The 14568-nt window shown below is 43.1% G+C and overlaps 1 protein-coding gene across 2 annotated transcripts in view; it reads left to right on the top strand.

The window, feature by feature from the left end:
- SNAP25 (synaptosome associated protein 25) overlaps positions 1-10988 on the top strand; it is a 92422-nt gene extending 81434 nt beyond the window's left edge. For both annotated transcript variants that reach the window (XM_038396950.2, XM_038396951.2), the window contains exons 7-8: positions 2536-2680; positions 9619-10988. In XM_038396950.2, coding sequence (XP_038252878.1) covers positions 2536-2680; positions 9619-9687 — 214 coding nt within the window. In that variant the 3' untranslated portion in view covers positions 9688-10988. The remainder of the gene's footprint in view (positions 1-2535; positions 2681-9618) is intronic.
- The last annotated feature ends 3580 nt before the right edge of the window (positions 10989-14568 follow it).

Raw genomic sequence — 14568 nt, 5'->3', positions numbered from 1 at the left:
TATTTAGATTTCTTCCAGATGGTCAGAAATCCTGTATTCTTCATTAATTCGCTCTGTGGCACTGGGGAGGTTACTTAAGCCAACATTTTCTACTGATTAGTTGGTGCTCACATCCACCTGATGTGTGATTTTCAGAGGTGCTGAACACCAGCCGCTCCTGTTGACTTCAGCTGGACTTGTGGGTGCTCAGCTGATCTGAAAATCAGGCCCTATGTACCCACACTGAGTGGCCTCTTGAAACAGTGGCCATTAATCTCTCTCCTTTAGTTTCCCCAGCTGTAAAATGGGATGAATGATAATTACTTGACCAAGGAGTTGCTAGTACTCAGGCACTGACCCTGGGTGGACTTTTGTGCCCACATGGTCCCCATTGACTTTAACGGGCTTCTGCATGGACACAACACTATGCAAAAAAAAGGGGGGGAGGGGTCTAAGTAATTAATGATTGCAAATTACTTTGAAGATGAAAAGTGTCCTATAAATGCCAATTTATTATTACTGTTCCAAGATACCTAATGGTTATCATTGAGCATCAGCACTGGAGTACACCACCTAATTTAAAACCTCTTATTTTTTATCGAAGGGTAGGTCTACACCCAACCTCCCAGCCTGGGTGGACAGGCTTGGGCTAGCGGTGCTCACACTAGCGCTGCAAGAATGGCTGTGTAGACAGCACTGTGAAGTGGTAGCTTGGGCCAGAGGCTGGAGCATGGGCTCTGATGTCCACGCCCCTCCCTAGGCTCCAGAGCCTGCAGTGAAACACCTGCACAGCTTGCTTTAGGGTGGGACCAGGGCACCCCACCAGCCCCAGTCTGTCAGCCTGGAGTGGAAGGCTCACACTGCGTGCGATGGACATGCTCTCTAAACAAATAGTTGTGCAGTCTCCCACTCAACAAGGCCCTCAAGCAAGTACATAACTTAAAGCACATGAGGGGTGCCGTTGTCTTCTGTGGAACTACCCAAAGCTTAAAGTTATGTGCATCCTGAGGCCCCTTGCTGAACCGGGGCCAAAGTGCAGTATCTGGGATCCTGTGGTGCACTAACTGCAGGTAAATGTTGCCATGTAATGGCCACCTCTGAGTATGTGGTGCTGAAATGAAATCCACTGGTACCAGGAAAATGTGCTGACTTGGCTTCCCACCTGCTAACCTTCTCTTTTAGCTAAGGAGACAGCGGTAAGGAAATATTGATTATAGTGTCTATAAAACTGATATGTAGGTGTCAATGCTATCAGTCAAGGTCATAATGACAGCTGCTCCACAGAATGGCCTACCAGTATGCAAAGCTTTGCTTTATGAAGACTGAGGTAACTGGATTAATAGGTAAATATTCTTCTGTTAACTACTAACCACTCACCTTTTGGATGCTGTGATGAAGGGAGATGTGTGTACTATGATGGGACTGGAGGATGTGGGACAGGTGGAATCTCTGTCTTTAGAGGTTTTTAAGGCCCGGCTTGACAAAGCCTTGGCTGGGATGATTTAGTTGGGGTTGGTCCTGCTTTGAGCAAGGGGGTTGGACTAGATGACCTCCTTAGGTCCCTTCCAACCCCTATATTCTATGATTCTATGATGCTGACCACAATGGGACCCAGCTGCCATTTAAGTACACGAAGACTGCCATTTACCTTTTCACCCCTAGAGGGCAGCCCCTCCAAGTCAGGTATGTGGCGCAGTGGAGGAATATCACAGGGGAAGCTTACGCTGCTGTTCTATTTGTTCTGCAGATAAACAGAAGACATCTGTCTTCAGGGTTATCCATCTGCCACCTTTTGTAAGAAACACATGAGATGGTGAAAAGCAGTGACTTTCCAAGCGGGCCAAACTTTTTCCAATGTTTGAATCACTGACCAGTAACTCCCTGCATAACTGGCCAACTATTAGAGCTGATGCATAATTCAAGATTTAACGGCTGAGTTCTTTTGCAGAGTCTGCTCGCCACCAGCTAGAATTTTCTCTTTAAACTGCAAACTCCAGATGGGATTAATGGGGGCAACAGGGAATTTATACTAAAGCAGATGAATCCAAGAGAAATTGATGCACTTGTTTATTTTTTTAATTACTTAAAAATTCATCATTTAAGCCAAAAGTTTCAGACATGAGACTGCTCCTCGTCGTGCTCGATTAGTCTCAAATCTGCCAGATCAGCACTTTCATCATGAGTTAGGCTTAGGTAACTCAGAGCAGGTAGATGGGATCTCCTTGTCAGCAGCCCACAGGTAGCTCCCAAATATTCTGTTCACTCATAGGCAAAACCTCAAATCCAAGAATAGCAATGCTCAGAAGAACCACCACTAAAGATAACACTGCTGTGTTAAGCCCAGACTTAATCTGTCAGTACTTCTGGCAGTGGCAGGATTAGCTTGGTTGATGGTGAATGGCCCAGAGGAAGGTTGAATAGCTCCAAAGTGAAGGGAGATGTAGGGATGGGTAGTAGCTGGCAGGGCTGAATGGACAAGGGCCGCTGGATAGCTGTATACGTACCCAGACTGGTTGAGTCCATCACCACTCAAAAGAATTGTGTGTTCCCTCATAGGGTAACAAATGATGACCGAGAAGGCGAAATGGACGAAAACCTTGAGCAGGTCAGCGGCATCATTGGAAATCTCCGTCACATGGCCCTGGATATGGGCAACGAGATTGACACACAGAACCGCCAAATTGACAGGATCATGGAGAAGGTGAGGGCTGACTTACCTCTTGGACTAACAACTTTTCCATACTAATCCTAACAAGTCACATTGCCCAGCAGGCAGTGCCAGATGGAATGCCCCCCAGCCCTCTCTGCAAGCCTTCGCCTGCAGCATCCTGCCAATTCCCCACCTCCAACCCACAAAGACCCTTATAGATTCATAGATATTAAGGTCAGAAGGGACAATTATGATCATCTAGTCTGACCTCCTGCACAATGCAGGCCACAGAATCTCACCCACCCACTCCTGCAATAAACCTCTCACCTACGTCTGAGCTATTGAAGTCCTCAAATCATGGTTTAAAGACTTCAAGAAGCAGAGAATCCTCCAGCAAGTGACCTGTGCCCCATGCTACAGAGGAAGGTGAAAAACCCCCAGGACCTCTTCCAATCTGCCCTGGAGGAAAATTCCTTCCTGACCCCATTTATGGCGATCAGCTGAACCCTGAGCATATGGGCAAGATTCACCACCAGATACCCAGGAAAGAATTCTCTGTAGTAACTCAGATCCCACCCCATCTAGCATCCCATCACAGGCCATTGGGCCTATTTATCATGAATATTTAAAGATCAGTTAATTGCCAAAATCATGTTATCCCATCATACCATCCCCTCCATAAACTTATCAAGTTTAATCTTGAAGCCAGATAGGTCTTTTGCCCCCACTGCTCCCCTTGGAAGGCTGTTCCAGAACTTCACTCCTCTGATGGTTAGAAACCTTCATCTAAGTTACTCTGCAGAGACCCATATTTTTGGCTCTGGGAAGAGGGAGTTGGGTCTGGGAGCTGGCAGATCTCTGTCCTCCCTCCTTCCCCCGCCAAAAAAAAATCCTTAGGACCAAGCAGAGCATGGTGCCGAAGAGTCTCCAGTAACTTGTGCTGCTGGCCCTTCTGTGCTGGGGCAGCAGCAGTTGGGAGACAGCACAGCTCAATATGGTTCCTGCAGGAGCTTGGGGATTGGGGGAGGAGGGTGCATTGCAATGCAGAAGTCCTCAGAGATCTGCAGATTTGACCGGGGGCGGGTGGGGGCAATGAAGGCTGAACCCTCTAGCACTTCCAGGGTAGGGGAGATTAAATTCCCCCTCTCCCTTTCCAATGGAAGAATTAGAAGGAAACTCCATGAAAGACCTAGAATCCCCATCTTCTTTCATGGGAATAACTCCCATAAAGGAGACTGGGGCCTCATTTTTAGCATGGTGATGGCACCCATACATCTCATCTGAACCTGAGATTGTTAATTCTTTGAGGCAGGGTCTGTCTTTTCATTGTACACAGTGCCTGGCACACAAGGGCCCATGCTCCCTGATTGGGGCTTCTGGGTGCTACTACAATACAAATAATAAATATTACATTTGAAATCACTATTAAAACCATGCCTGCTAAAAAGTCAGGGCCACCAGTCCAACACCAGACCTGTATTGCAGATCTTTGGAGTTTGGGTCTCTTTTTACTTTCAAAGAGCTGACAGCAACTTCCATGCTTAACTAAGAATCCATTAGCAGCCTCATATCCGAAGAGCCACATAGTTCCTACCTTTGTATTGGCAGATCTCCTGAAAGGCACTGAAAGAAAAATAAGGGGGCAGAACTGCGGCAGTGTAAGTCGCTGTGGCTGTATTGACTTCAACGGAGATTTACACTAGCTGAGGATCTGGCCCAAGGAGTTAATTCTGACCTAAGCCAGAATAACTTGCACTATTGAACCTCCTCTTATGGGGGGCCAATAGGCTACATGTGCTTTTCCACTGACTAAATCAGAGAGCCCAGTGCAAAATGTACGCATGTCAGGCATAGGTGCTGGAACTAGGGGTGCTGCCGCACCCCTTGGCTTGAAGTAGTTTCCATTAAATACAGGGTTGACAGTTTGGTTCAATGGCTCTCAGCACCCCCACGATACAAACTGTTCCTGCACCCTGACATTTGGGGACAAGTAGCACTTTGTGACGTTCCTTGTCAGATTGCAAGCCCATGAAGCAATGAATGAAGGGCCTCATGGTTTGATGACAGTAACTGCACCTGTGATAGACATCAGGGTGAGTCAGGACACATTTTCTTCAGACCAGAAATCTAAACTTTATAAAGAAAAGGAGCTGGGATACACTGAGAAAGGCATGACCATTCTCACGGCACCATTTGTAAAGCTTCACACTTCTGGAGTGAGGAAACCTGATATGCAGCATTAGGAGATTGCTAATATTCAGCTCAATGTTGAATGAAAATTGCCTATCTGTGATAGCAGAAGGGATCGCAGTATTGCACGGGCATGGGTCATATCTGTCTTGGAAATGGGAGGCATAGCACACAAGTGTTTTTTTAGATGAAGTGCAGAAGCACATGCTAGCAGACAACAGTAGCATGACATAGCCTTACCAGTAGGTGATTTAATACAGATGAAATATTGGTGTGTGGCATTTGTGCCTATGGGACGTGACAATGCACTGAATACTAGCTAGGAATATCCCATTGCTGGGCTGGATCCAGTTCTTGCTTAGAAAATATCCTGACTGATGTTGAAAACATAGACTAGGCACTTTGTGTAGATAAAGCCCTGTGGGTCAGATCTTTAGCTGGTATAAATGGATGTAGTTCAGGAGTTATTTCACCTACACGGATTTATACCAGATGAGGAATGGCCCTCCATGCAAACCTCTTACATAGCTAGCTGTACAACACTGTACATAGTTTAAGAAGCTATGTTGTAGTCTAACACAGATGTTTAAATCCAGCCGGAGGTAGAGCACTGACTTGGCAGGATTCTTGGCTTCTCAGCATTTGGCTGAAAACGCTGACCTGTGTGCTTCTGAATAGTGGATCTGCACACCATGCTCACAGAGCAAGCGTCATATTTTTGAAAAGGTAAAATGAGGCGGTGTTCACTGTGCACCAAGCTCTGTGTAAATTCCCAACATCCTTCCTTAAAGAGTATTGTCACTAGAGGCCATTTCCCATCCATAGCGTGTTCCTTCATTCTAACCAAATACCTGCAATACAGACCAATACAGCAAAATATGCTACCACCCAGCTCATCAGGGTACACGCATCACACAAATATATCATGTTAACTCCGTACTCCAGATCAAGAGAAAATAATGGAGCCTTAAATTGACCAAGTCCTTGGCTCATGAAAACAACCAAGGAACAGTACCGATATCATTCCCTCTAACCCTACTGACATTACTTCAAGCTATGAGATTTAAGGCCAGCAAAGCTGGATCAGGTCAACTTCGAGGGAAAACCTGGGTGCTCCTAGTAGTGGTAATGGTAATTCAGTAGGGAGGACTCTTCCCCCTGAGTCAATAATGGACTAATGGTCTGTCCTAGTGATATGGTCACGGTGTTGCTGAAGGTGCTTTCATTCAGAGGAGATAGGAAACTGCAGCCTGGATCACTTGGAGTAATTAAAAATCCCCCTGCTGCCACTCTCTGTAAAAACAGAGGTTCACAGCCATGCCAGCTCTGGGTGCTTATATGGCACTGGACTTAAGCTGGATCTGTGAGCAACCTGGAGCTACCTAAGAGGACTGAGCTCTTGACTGACCTATCCAGTTACGGAGCATGGTAAAGAAAAGCCTTTGTTCTTTCCCTCTCTTAAGTCAGACATCCAGATATAAAAACTCAGGAACATCCTGGAGATTTGACACATTCTCCAGAGGACTTCAGGTGACAATGAGCCATAAATATGGGGTGGGGTTTTCAAAAGTGCTCTGCTTTGGCCTACCTCTGCTCCCATTGAGGTCAACTGTAAGACTCCCACTGAGTTCAATGGCCACCCATGGCCTTTACCATTTTCAAGTAGACTGTCATGCCTTCATCTTCAATGAAATATAACCTTGCCCCAGCATTGTTCCTGTTACTTAATGGAAAACTGTTCATGGTCTTTCGCCATTCTAACAGAGTCACCATTTGTCATGAACAAACACAGATATCCAGAGATACCTGGGGCCAAATCCGCATCCAGTACAAATGCTCCAGTGACATCAAAGGACCTATGCAGATTTACACTTGTGGAGGGGCTGGCCCACAGATAAAACACTGCATAAAGTAGCACTGCATTCACTACTGTACTAAAAATATCTTTCTTCATAGCCTTTCAAATCAATTATGGGACACAAGGCAGCAAACACTAAAGAAAAGATGATCAGCCTATCCATTTTGCCACTTTTAAAAAGAACTTGAAAGGCCCATGTCTGGGCAAGTCACTGTGTCGCTCTGTGCCTAAGTTTCCCCACCTGTAAAAAGGGGATAACTGTACTTACCTCTCAAATTCAGTGAAACGTATTTTTTATGCCACAGAAAATTGGAGACAGAGTAGATGCTAACAAACAAAGACAAACCACAGAAATATTAATTCATTTTCCAAAAAGATAGGTACAGTGTTCTCCATTAAATCTTCACAATTGCCTGAGTAAGGCATTAATGTTATTGAGTATTCATGGCATTTTCTAACCTATAACATATAAGGAATACTATTGTGTCATTATCAGATTATAAAGGCTAAAAATTTTAATGGTGATGAGTCTAATATTAATGGCTCAACTTTATCAGGGGTGCAGAAACACAAACAATACCTAGCTCTGATATAACACTTTACAGAGGAGGTAAAATAACACTACCTCTTTTATTCTTTTATTACTATATTACTATTATTATTACTATACCTTTTATTCAGTGCCTTTTCATCTAGCTCACTGGATTATCTGTATCCCCATTTTGCAGCTTTGAAAACTGAGCACAGAGAAAGGAAGTGACTTGCCCAAGGACAGCCAGCCAGCTAGTGGCAGAGCCAGGCCTAGAACCCATTGCTCTAGCCTCTGCTCAGGAGAATCATAAGGGGAGGGGGGGGGGTTGGTTTGTTCAGGCGAGGTAAAAGTTCTCTTCCCCAGAGTGTTTGTACCTGGGAATGAGCTAGAAAAAGGCTCCAGAAAGACCCACTATTTCAGACTGCATCACCAATTTTTCCACCAGGTTTTGTTTTATACAGAAATCTTTATAAACCCAGGTCCCACTTCTCTGGCCACACAGATGACAGACAAAACTCCCATTGACCCAATGAGAGCAGGACCAGACCTTGAAATGACAGAAACGTGTCCCCATACTGATACCAGGATAGTCATCATGAAAAGCAACACTGAGACAATACCGAGCTAATAAAATGAAATGGACAATTGCTCATTTGAAATGAATGCTAACAGAGCAGTAATGCCATTCTCACCCTTCCCAGGGTGTTGCCAGCCCTCCCCGATTGACCTGGAGGCTCCAGGGATTAAAGATTAACCTTGAATTAAAGATTATGTCATGCAACAAAACCTGCAGGAATACACACAGCCCCAGCTGGCAGCCCTGCTTCCCATACCTAATACATTGGTCTATCGACACTGAAGAACACTTGGGACTAGATCCTCAGCTGGTGTCAGTGGGAGTAGCAACATTCACTTGGATACAGCTGGGCCAGTCGACTTCAGTTTAGATAATGCCCCTTTGTCTCCAAAGCTGACTTTGGGCAGCTACTACAATCCAGAGACAAAGGGGGATCCGATTAAAAAAAGAGTGTCTGTGCCAAAAAAAGGGGAGTTGTTTAATTTTCAAAATTACTGGGCTAGATCCATCCCTGAACAACAATGACATTGTATGAAGGATGAATTTAACCCCCTGTATTCAATAAAATCCAGTCTGATTATTTCAAATGATATTTACATTTCTCAAAAGGAATTGCCATCCTGTTCTTATAATGATATCCCAGTTAGCTCCGAGATGGTGAAACCTGTATTCCTGGACTCTTTCCTCCACATATACCCCTCTACAAAGTGTTGCACGGAGTGTGTCAGCATCTCTTTTAGAGCCAGTGTCCAAGGGGGCTCCAGAAATCTTTTCTTTTTGCTTCTTTTTGTGGACCTAATCCTGCCTGACAATCCCATTGATTTCAATGGGATTTTGAGATGCAACCACATGTGAGGAATAAAGGATTGGGAGCATTGTAAGTCCTTGTATACATCTGACACCAGAGCATATGGTGGAACTGATGGGGCAGATCCTTGGTCTCTCTCAATTCCCATTTGTGCTATTATCTGCTGGTAAAAATTAGAGTAGCCTTGAGGTAGCTGTAATTTGCACCAGTGCCAGTGGATCTTGTGGGAAGGGTGGAAGGGTGGCCTAATGCCTCCTATTCCCTTCCCACCACAAGTGCAGCAAGGGCTGCTCTGGCCTGAGGATTCAATCTGATGTATTTTCAAAAGAAACCTGTCTCTTCTCATTGGCTTTATATGAGAGGACAATCTAGCTCTCTGTCCCGATGGATTCTCCACTGCTTTGCCAATGCAACAAAAACAAAAGTCTTGTTAGGCAGCTTGGACAAGGTTTAGATCATTGTGCAGCCAGGACAGAGCCCAGATCCATGGCATCCCACATGCTTATATAATATCAAAGATCAACGAAGCCTTCGGTCGGGGAAACCAGCACATCTGTTACAATTGTTGATGGATGAATTTCAAACTGGGTCAGATTCCTAGCATTCACTTTAATGGTGCTACATCAGTTCTCACCCGCCAGGGATGTGGCCTAGCATTTGAAAGCTCAGACAAAAACCTGAAATGTAAGATGCTTACCTGGAGTTTACCTGAACCTCTTGGGCTTGCAAATTCGGGTGGGAATTCCATGCCAACAGGTGATTTCTATTAGTCACAGAATCACACAGTTTAAAGTCAATCTACAATCTATAATTTACTCTGTCTTCCTGCTGGGCCCCAAAAAACAAAACAGCCAATTCCATGGTATTTCTGAGCTTCCCCTTCCTGAGTTGGCCAGGATCAGGAAGCAGAGAGGTAGCTAGTAGAGAGGACCCCGATCGGTGAAATACTCTACTACATATTTAGCAAAGCAGATATTCTCTCTCTGCTGTGTAATCAATTGTTTCTTTCCTTCCTTTCCCCTAGGCTGACTCCAACAAAACCAGGATTGATGAAGCCAACCAACGTGCAACAAAGATGCTGGGCAGTGGTTAAATGCCACATAGTGCATTTCCCTCTTAGCACTGTTCCAGACGGCAGTCTCTTCATGCTTTTCTCATGGTATTTACCTTCTAGGTTTGCACACATGCACATATCAGCCCCCATTGTCAATGTTGTCCTGTGTAGTTTGTCAGCTTTCCAAAAATGATACTTGTAATTATTTTTTTTCTAGAGACCTTTCTTTCCAAAGGTTGTACATAGTGCTGATTTGATGGCTCTAGCTCACTTTGAAGTTTGGGGGGGATTGTTTGGTTGGGTTTTTTTGTTTGTTTGTTTGTTTCAATTCTCTCTCTCTCTCTCTCTCTCTCTCTCTCTCTCTCTCTCTCTCTCTCTCTCGGGTTGTTTTCTTTTCGTTTTCTTTTATGATGTTTGCTGAATGACAACCATGTTGGAATGCTAACTGTGCTGTAAACCTTTAAATATACAGTATTGTTCTTGTAAAACTGTGACATTCCACAGAGCTACTGCCATACTTCTGTCTTTGGGTATCACTTAAACTTACTGTCTTCTGTTCTCCATTGCTGTCATCTGTTGTTATAATTTCATGATAAGACAATGTGGAATTATGTAACTATAACAAGCATTGCACTAAAAAGTGATGTGATTTATGCATTTATGCATGAGAAATAACTAGACCTCTAGACTCCTACTTAAACAAGACTTTTCCCATGGCAGTAGCACATCAACAAATGACAACAAAAGCATGCTCGGTATTGGGACTGTGTTATACCAGCAAGTATGCAGTCGTGCCACTTTTTTCTTGTTGATATATATACAGTTTTTAACCATGATAGTTTTTTTTTTAATTCTGGAAAAAAAGATGGATTGGGCACTCACCATTTCATCATTGCCAGTAAAATTGAACCTTTGGCTGAAAATATGTCAAAGGCAAAAAGAAATAGGTGTAATATATTGGGTTTGTCTGTTGCTTTTGAAGACTTATCTTTTGGAGGAAACGACTACCATAGGAATCGATGCAAAGAGATGTAATTTTTATAAGGCTCTATCTTACGACTCGCTCTCCTCGTGTGGTTTGTTATCAGTACAGTTCTCTATTGCTTACCTAGGGCTATGCACACCAAATCGCTGAGATGTTTAGTAGCTGACTTAATGAAAAATAATAATAAAAAATAACCTACACGAATGAAATCTAGATAAACTGTGAGATAAATAGCATTGCCGCATGTAATATGAAAATTCTTTCTGTCTCCTGTCAGTTTGTGACGTGATTGACATTTTGTAGCTAGTTTAAAAATTATTAAAAATTATAGACCTCAGAATCTAGGCTTCCATTATCCATTTGTCGGCCTGTGTGTCAGTGATATCTTGTTATTTTCCACCCACGTGCAAAAAGGGAGCCAGGGATGGAGTCCAAGGGCTCTTTGCAAATCAGTGGTATGTAAGGGCTGGAAACAAAAGATTTCCATTTGGGATGCTAATTAAAGTGACAGGGAATTATTCCGAACAAAAGCGGTTCATACTGAGCAAACTGTGATGTGATTATTGTTTTAAATTACCTCGTTTTGGGGAGCTAGCTGAATACTGAGATGAAAATTTCTCCCTGTTCTGGGGTAGAAAATAGAATACCTGCGCCAGATCACCAGCCGGTATAAACTGGTGTAGCTTCACTGAAGTCAATGGAATGTTATTGATTGATACCAGCTAAGGGTCAGGCTTCATGTTATTAATATGGCTGTATTCATATAACTCTAGTAACTGTAACATTTGTATAGCCTGAAAGGAATGCCTTTAACAAAGGACTAAATATAGGTAAATATTTACTGACAATGAATATGGTTAAAAATAGGTTTGGCATATTTTTTCCAGGTATTTTTCTTATGGGGAGTCCAATTATTGTTAGCTCTACATGAGTGAACAATTCATTCACATATCTAAATGGATCTCTGTCAAAACATATAAGAAAGCAAATGCCAGGCTGTGTTTGTTCTTGCAGTTATTTATTTTTAGTATCTGTTGCTATTCCGTTTGTGCAAATAATTTCCCCCCCCCCCACACTTTCTGTCGCTAAAGGGTAAACTTCTGGCAAATATTATTATGGATCAGACTATGCTAAAATTAAAGAGCTATGTCAGACTCAGGGAAATATGCAAAACTGTGGGTTTAGATTTCCAAGAATGGGTGTCTAAGTTTAGAGTCCTAAATCCACATTTACATGATTTATATCCCAGAAAGATCTTGTCCCGCATTCTGATGTTATTAGAACCCTCCTAAATAAGTGACCAAATTGTCAAAACATAAAACCATCACTGATAACGTTTGCAGATGACACAAAAATTGGCGGAGTGGTAAATAATTAAGAGGACAGGTCACTCATGCAGAGCAAACTGGATTGCTTGGTAAACTGGGTGCAAGCAAACAATATGTGTTTTAATATGGACAAAGGAACAAAGAATGCAGGCCTTACTTTCATGCTTGGGGGGGCTCTATCTTGGAAAGCAGTGACTCTGAAGAGTTCATGATGGATAAAACGCTGAATGTGAGCTCCCGGTGCAACACTTTGGCCAAAAGGACTTACTGTGATCCTTGGATGCATAAACAAAGGAATCTCAAACAGAAGTAGAGAGGTCATTTTACCATTTGGCACTGGTGTGACCACTGCTGGAATAGTGTGTCCAGTTCTGGGCCCACAATTCAAGAAGGGTGATGATAAACTGGAAGAGTTAGGAGACGAGCCACCCGAGAGATTAAAGGATTGGAAAACGTGTCTCATAGTGGTAGGCTCAAGGAGCTCAATCTATTTATCTTAACAAAGAGATGGGTAAGGGATGACTTGCTCACAGTCTGTAAGTACCTACATAGGGAACAAATATTTAACAATGGGCACTTCAACCTAGCAAACAAAAGTATAGCAAGATGCAACTGCTGGAGGTTGAATCTAGACAAGTGGTTTTCATTTGTGGATCCCTAAAATTTTTCACATAGAAGTGCAGACCCCTTTGGAAATATTAGACATAGTCTGTGGACCCCCAAGGGTGGGCAGACTACAGGTTGAAAACCACTGATCTAAACAAAATCAGAGTGAAAATAAGGTGTAAATATTTAACGATGAGAGTAATAATAACTTACCAAAATGATGGATTCTCCATTACAGGCAATTTTAAAATCAAGATTGACTGTTTTTTCTAAAAGATCTGCCGTAGTTCAAACGGGAATTATTTTGGAGACGTTCACTGGCCTGTGTTATGAAGGAGGCCAGACCAGATGATCACAGTGGTTCCTTCTGGCCTTGGAATCTCGATGCCCATGTAAATGCTGAGATGCACACTCCAGTCACTACTCCCTAAAGGTAAATCTTCATGCAGAGCCTGAGTCCTACCTCAGCTGAAATTCACCCCGGTGAGGAGGTCAGTACAAGACCCTACAAAGGGACATATGGGGAGAATGCTAGCTGAGTAAGCAGCTAGGCAGAGTTTTCTGCCCACCTCCCTCATGTTGTAGAAATGTTCTCTGTACCAGCACCATGTAGAAAGCTACAATTTGGGGAAAGGATCTGAGGGTGATCAGCAAGTAGGCTGGGATTAATGGAATATAGCTTAAATTTTACAGCTGAAGCACGCATTCACTGACAATTTGTATATAACATATAGGGCCAAATCCTTATAATGATGCTGTTCTGACATGGAGTTGGTATGGGGCCAACCAGACCTTTGCTGGGTTCCATAGATGACTGGGCTGTCCATCTGCCCAGCCTCATCATCTGAAATCTTGACCCAAAACTCAGATCTAACCAAACATTTGCTGAGCTCTGTAAAAGCACAGCTGATGAGTTCCTCTAAAATTATGAGTCATTTGTAACCCGCATATTACAGGTCCCTCTCTGTATTGAACCGTGGAGGATATAAGCTGTGACAGCTCCCAGTTACAGAGACTTGGCTTGTTAGCTTAAGCAGCTTGTGCTTTTAGCCCTGGAGATCATTGATTTGGTCCCCAGTGTGTTGGCCAAGATGGAGGCAGTCACACATCCTGGCCACTTCCTACTCTCAGGTGGAAACAGAAATACCAAATTACCAAAACAGAGGCTATTCTTGGGGGATCTCTAACCAGGAGGAAATTGAGGACTATGAAAGGTGCTAGGGCAGGGATTCTCTGACATTTTCATAGCATAGGCCACATGTTGCTAGAGAGATTATTTTGTGGACACCCCCCTTATATGACAGCATCCCTTGAAAAGAGCAAATTCTCCTGGGTACTTAAAAGGATCAGCCCAAAGCAACTGAGGGAACTCACTATATGGATAAACTTAAACTTCACCTGCATGTTGAATATATTCTTTTAATGGACAAATTGTCCACTGACTCATAACTGTGAGCAGTCACTCAACAGGACTAATCCCAGTGAACTTCACACTGACATACATGATGATGGTTACTTTCAACCGCTATAGCAAGACATTATTTTAGTGCTTGATTGCCAGTGCAGTTTCAGCTATATCATTGACCATGATCACTTATGACCTAACCAGTAAACATTTATACATGCTCAATTACAAACATCATAGATTCCAAGGCCAGAAAGGACCATTGCAATCATCTAGTCTGACCTTGTGTATACCACAGGCCATAGAACTTCCCCCCAAAATAATTCCTAGAGCAGATCGTTAGAAAAACAACCAATTAAGCATGTGGGCTGTTCCACTGACACTCATGGCATGTGAGTAAAGTAAATCATGTTAGAAAGTGTTTTCAAGCTCAGGGCCTAAAACACTATCACTTTCTACAGTATTACCTCCACCAAAGCTATGTTAAAAGAGCATTAAGGTTGCAAAGTTAAATACTCAAAAGTTAGGAAATGCCACAAGTAAGGTAGCCCTTGAAAAAATAATATATGATCATGTACAAAGACTATCATTATGCA

The sequence above is a fragment of the Dermochelys coriacea genome, chromosome 3 (genome assembly GCF_009764565.3).
Source record: "Dermochelys coriacea isolate rDerCor1 chromosome 3, rDerCor1.pri.v4, whole genome shotgun sequence".
Lineage (NCBI taxonomy): Eukaryota > Metazoa > Chordata > Testudines > Dermochelyidae > Dermochelys > Dermochelys coriacea.
This window is presented reverse-complemented; position numbering and strand designations above follow the sequence as displayed.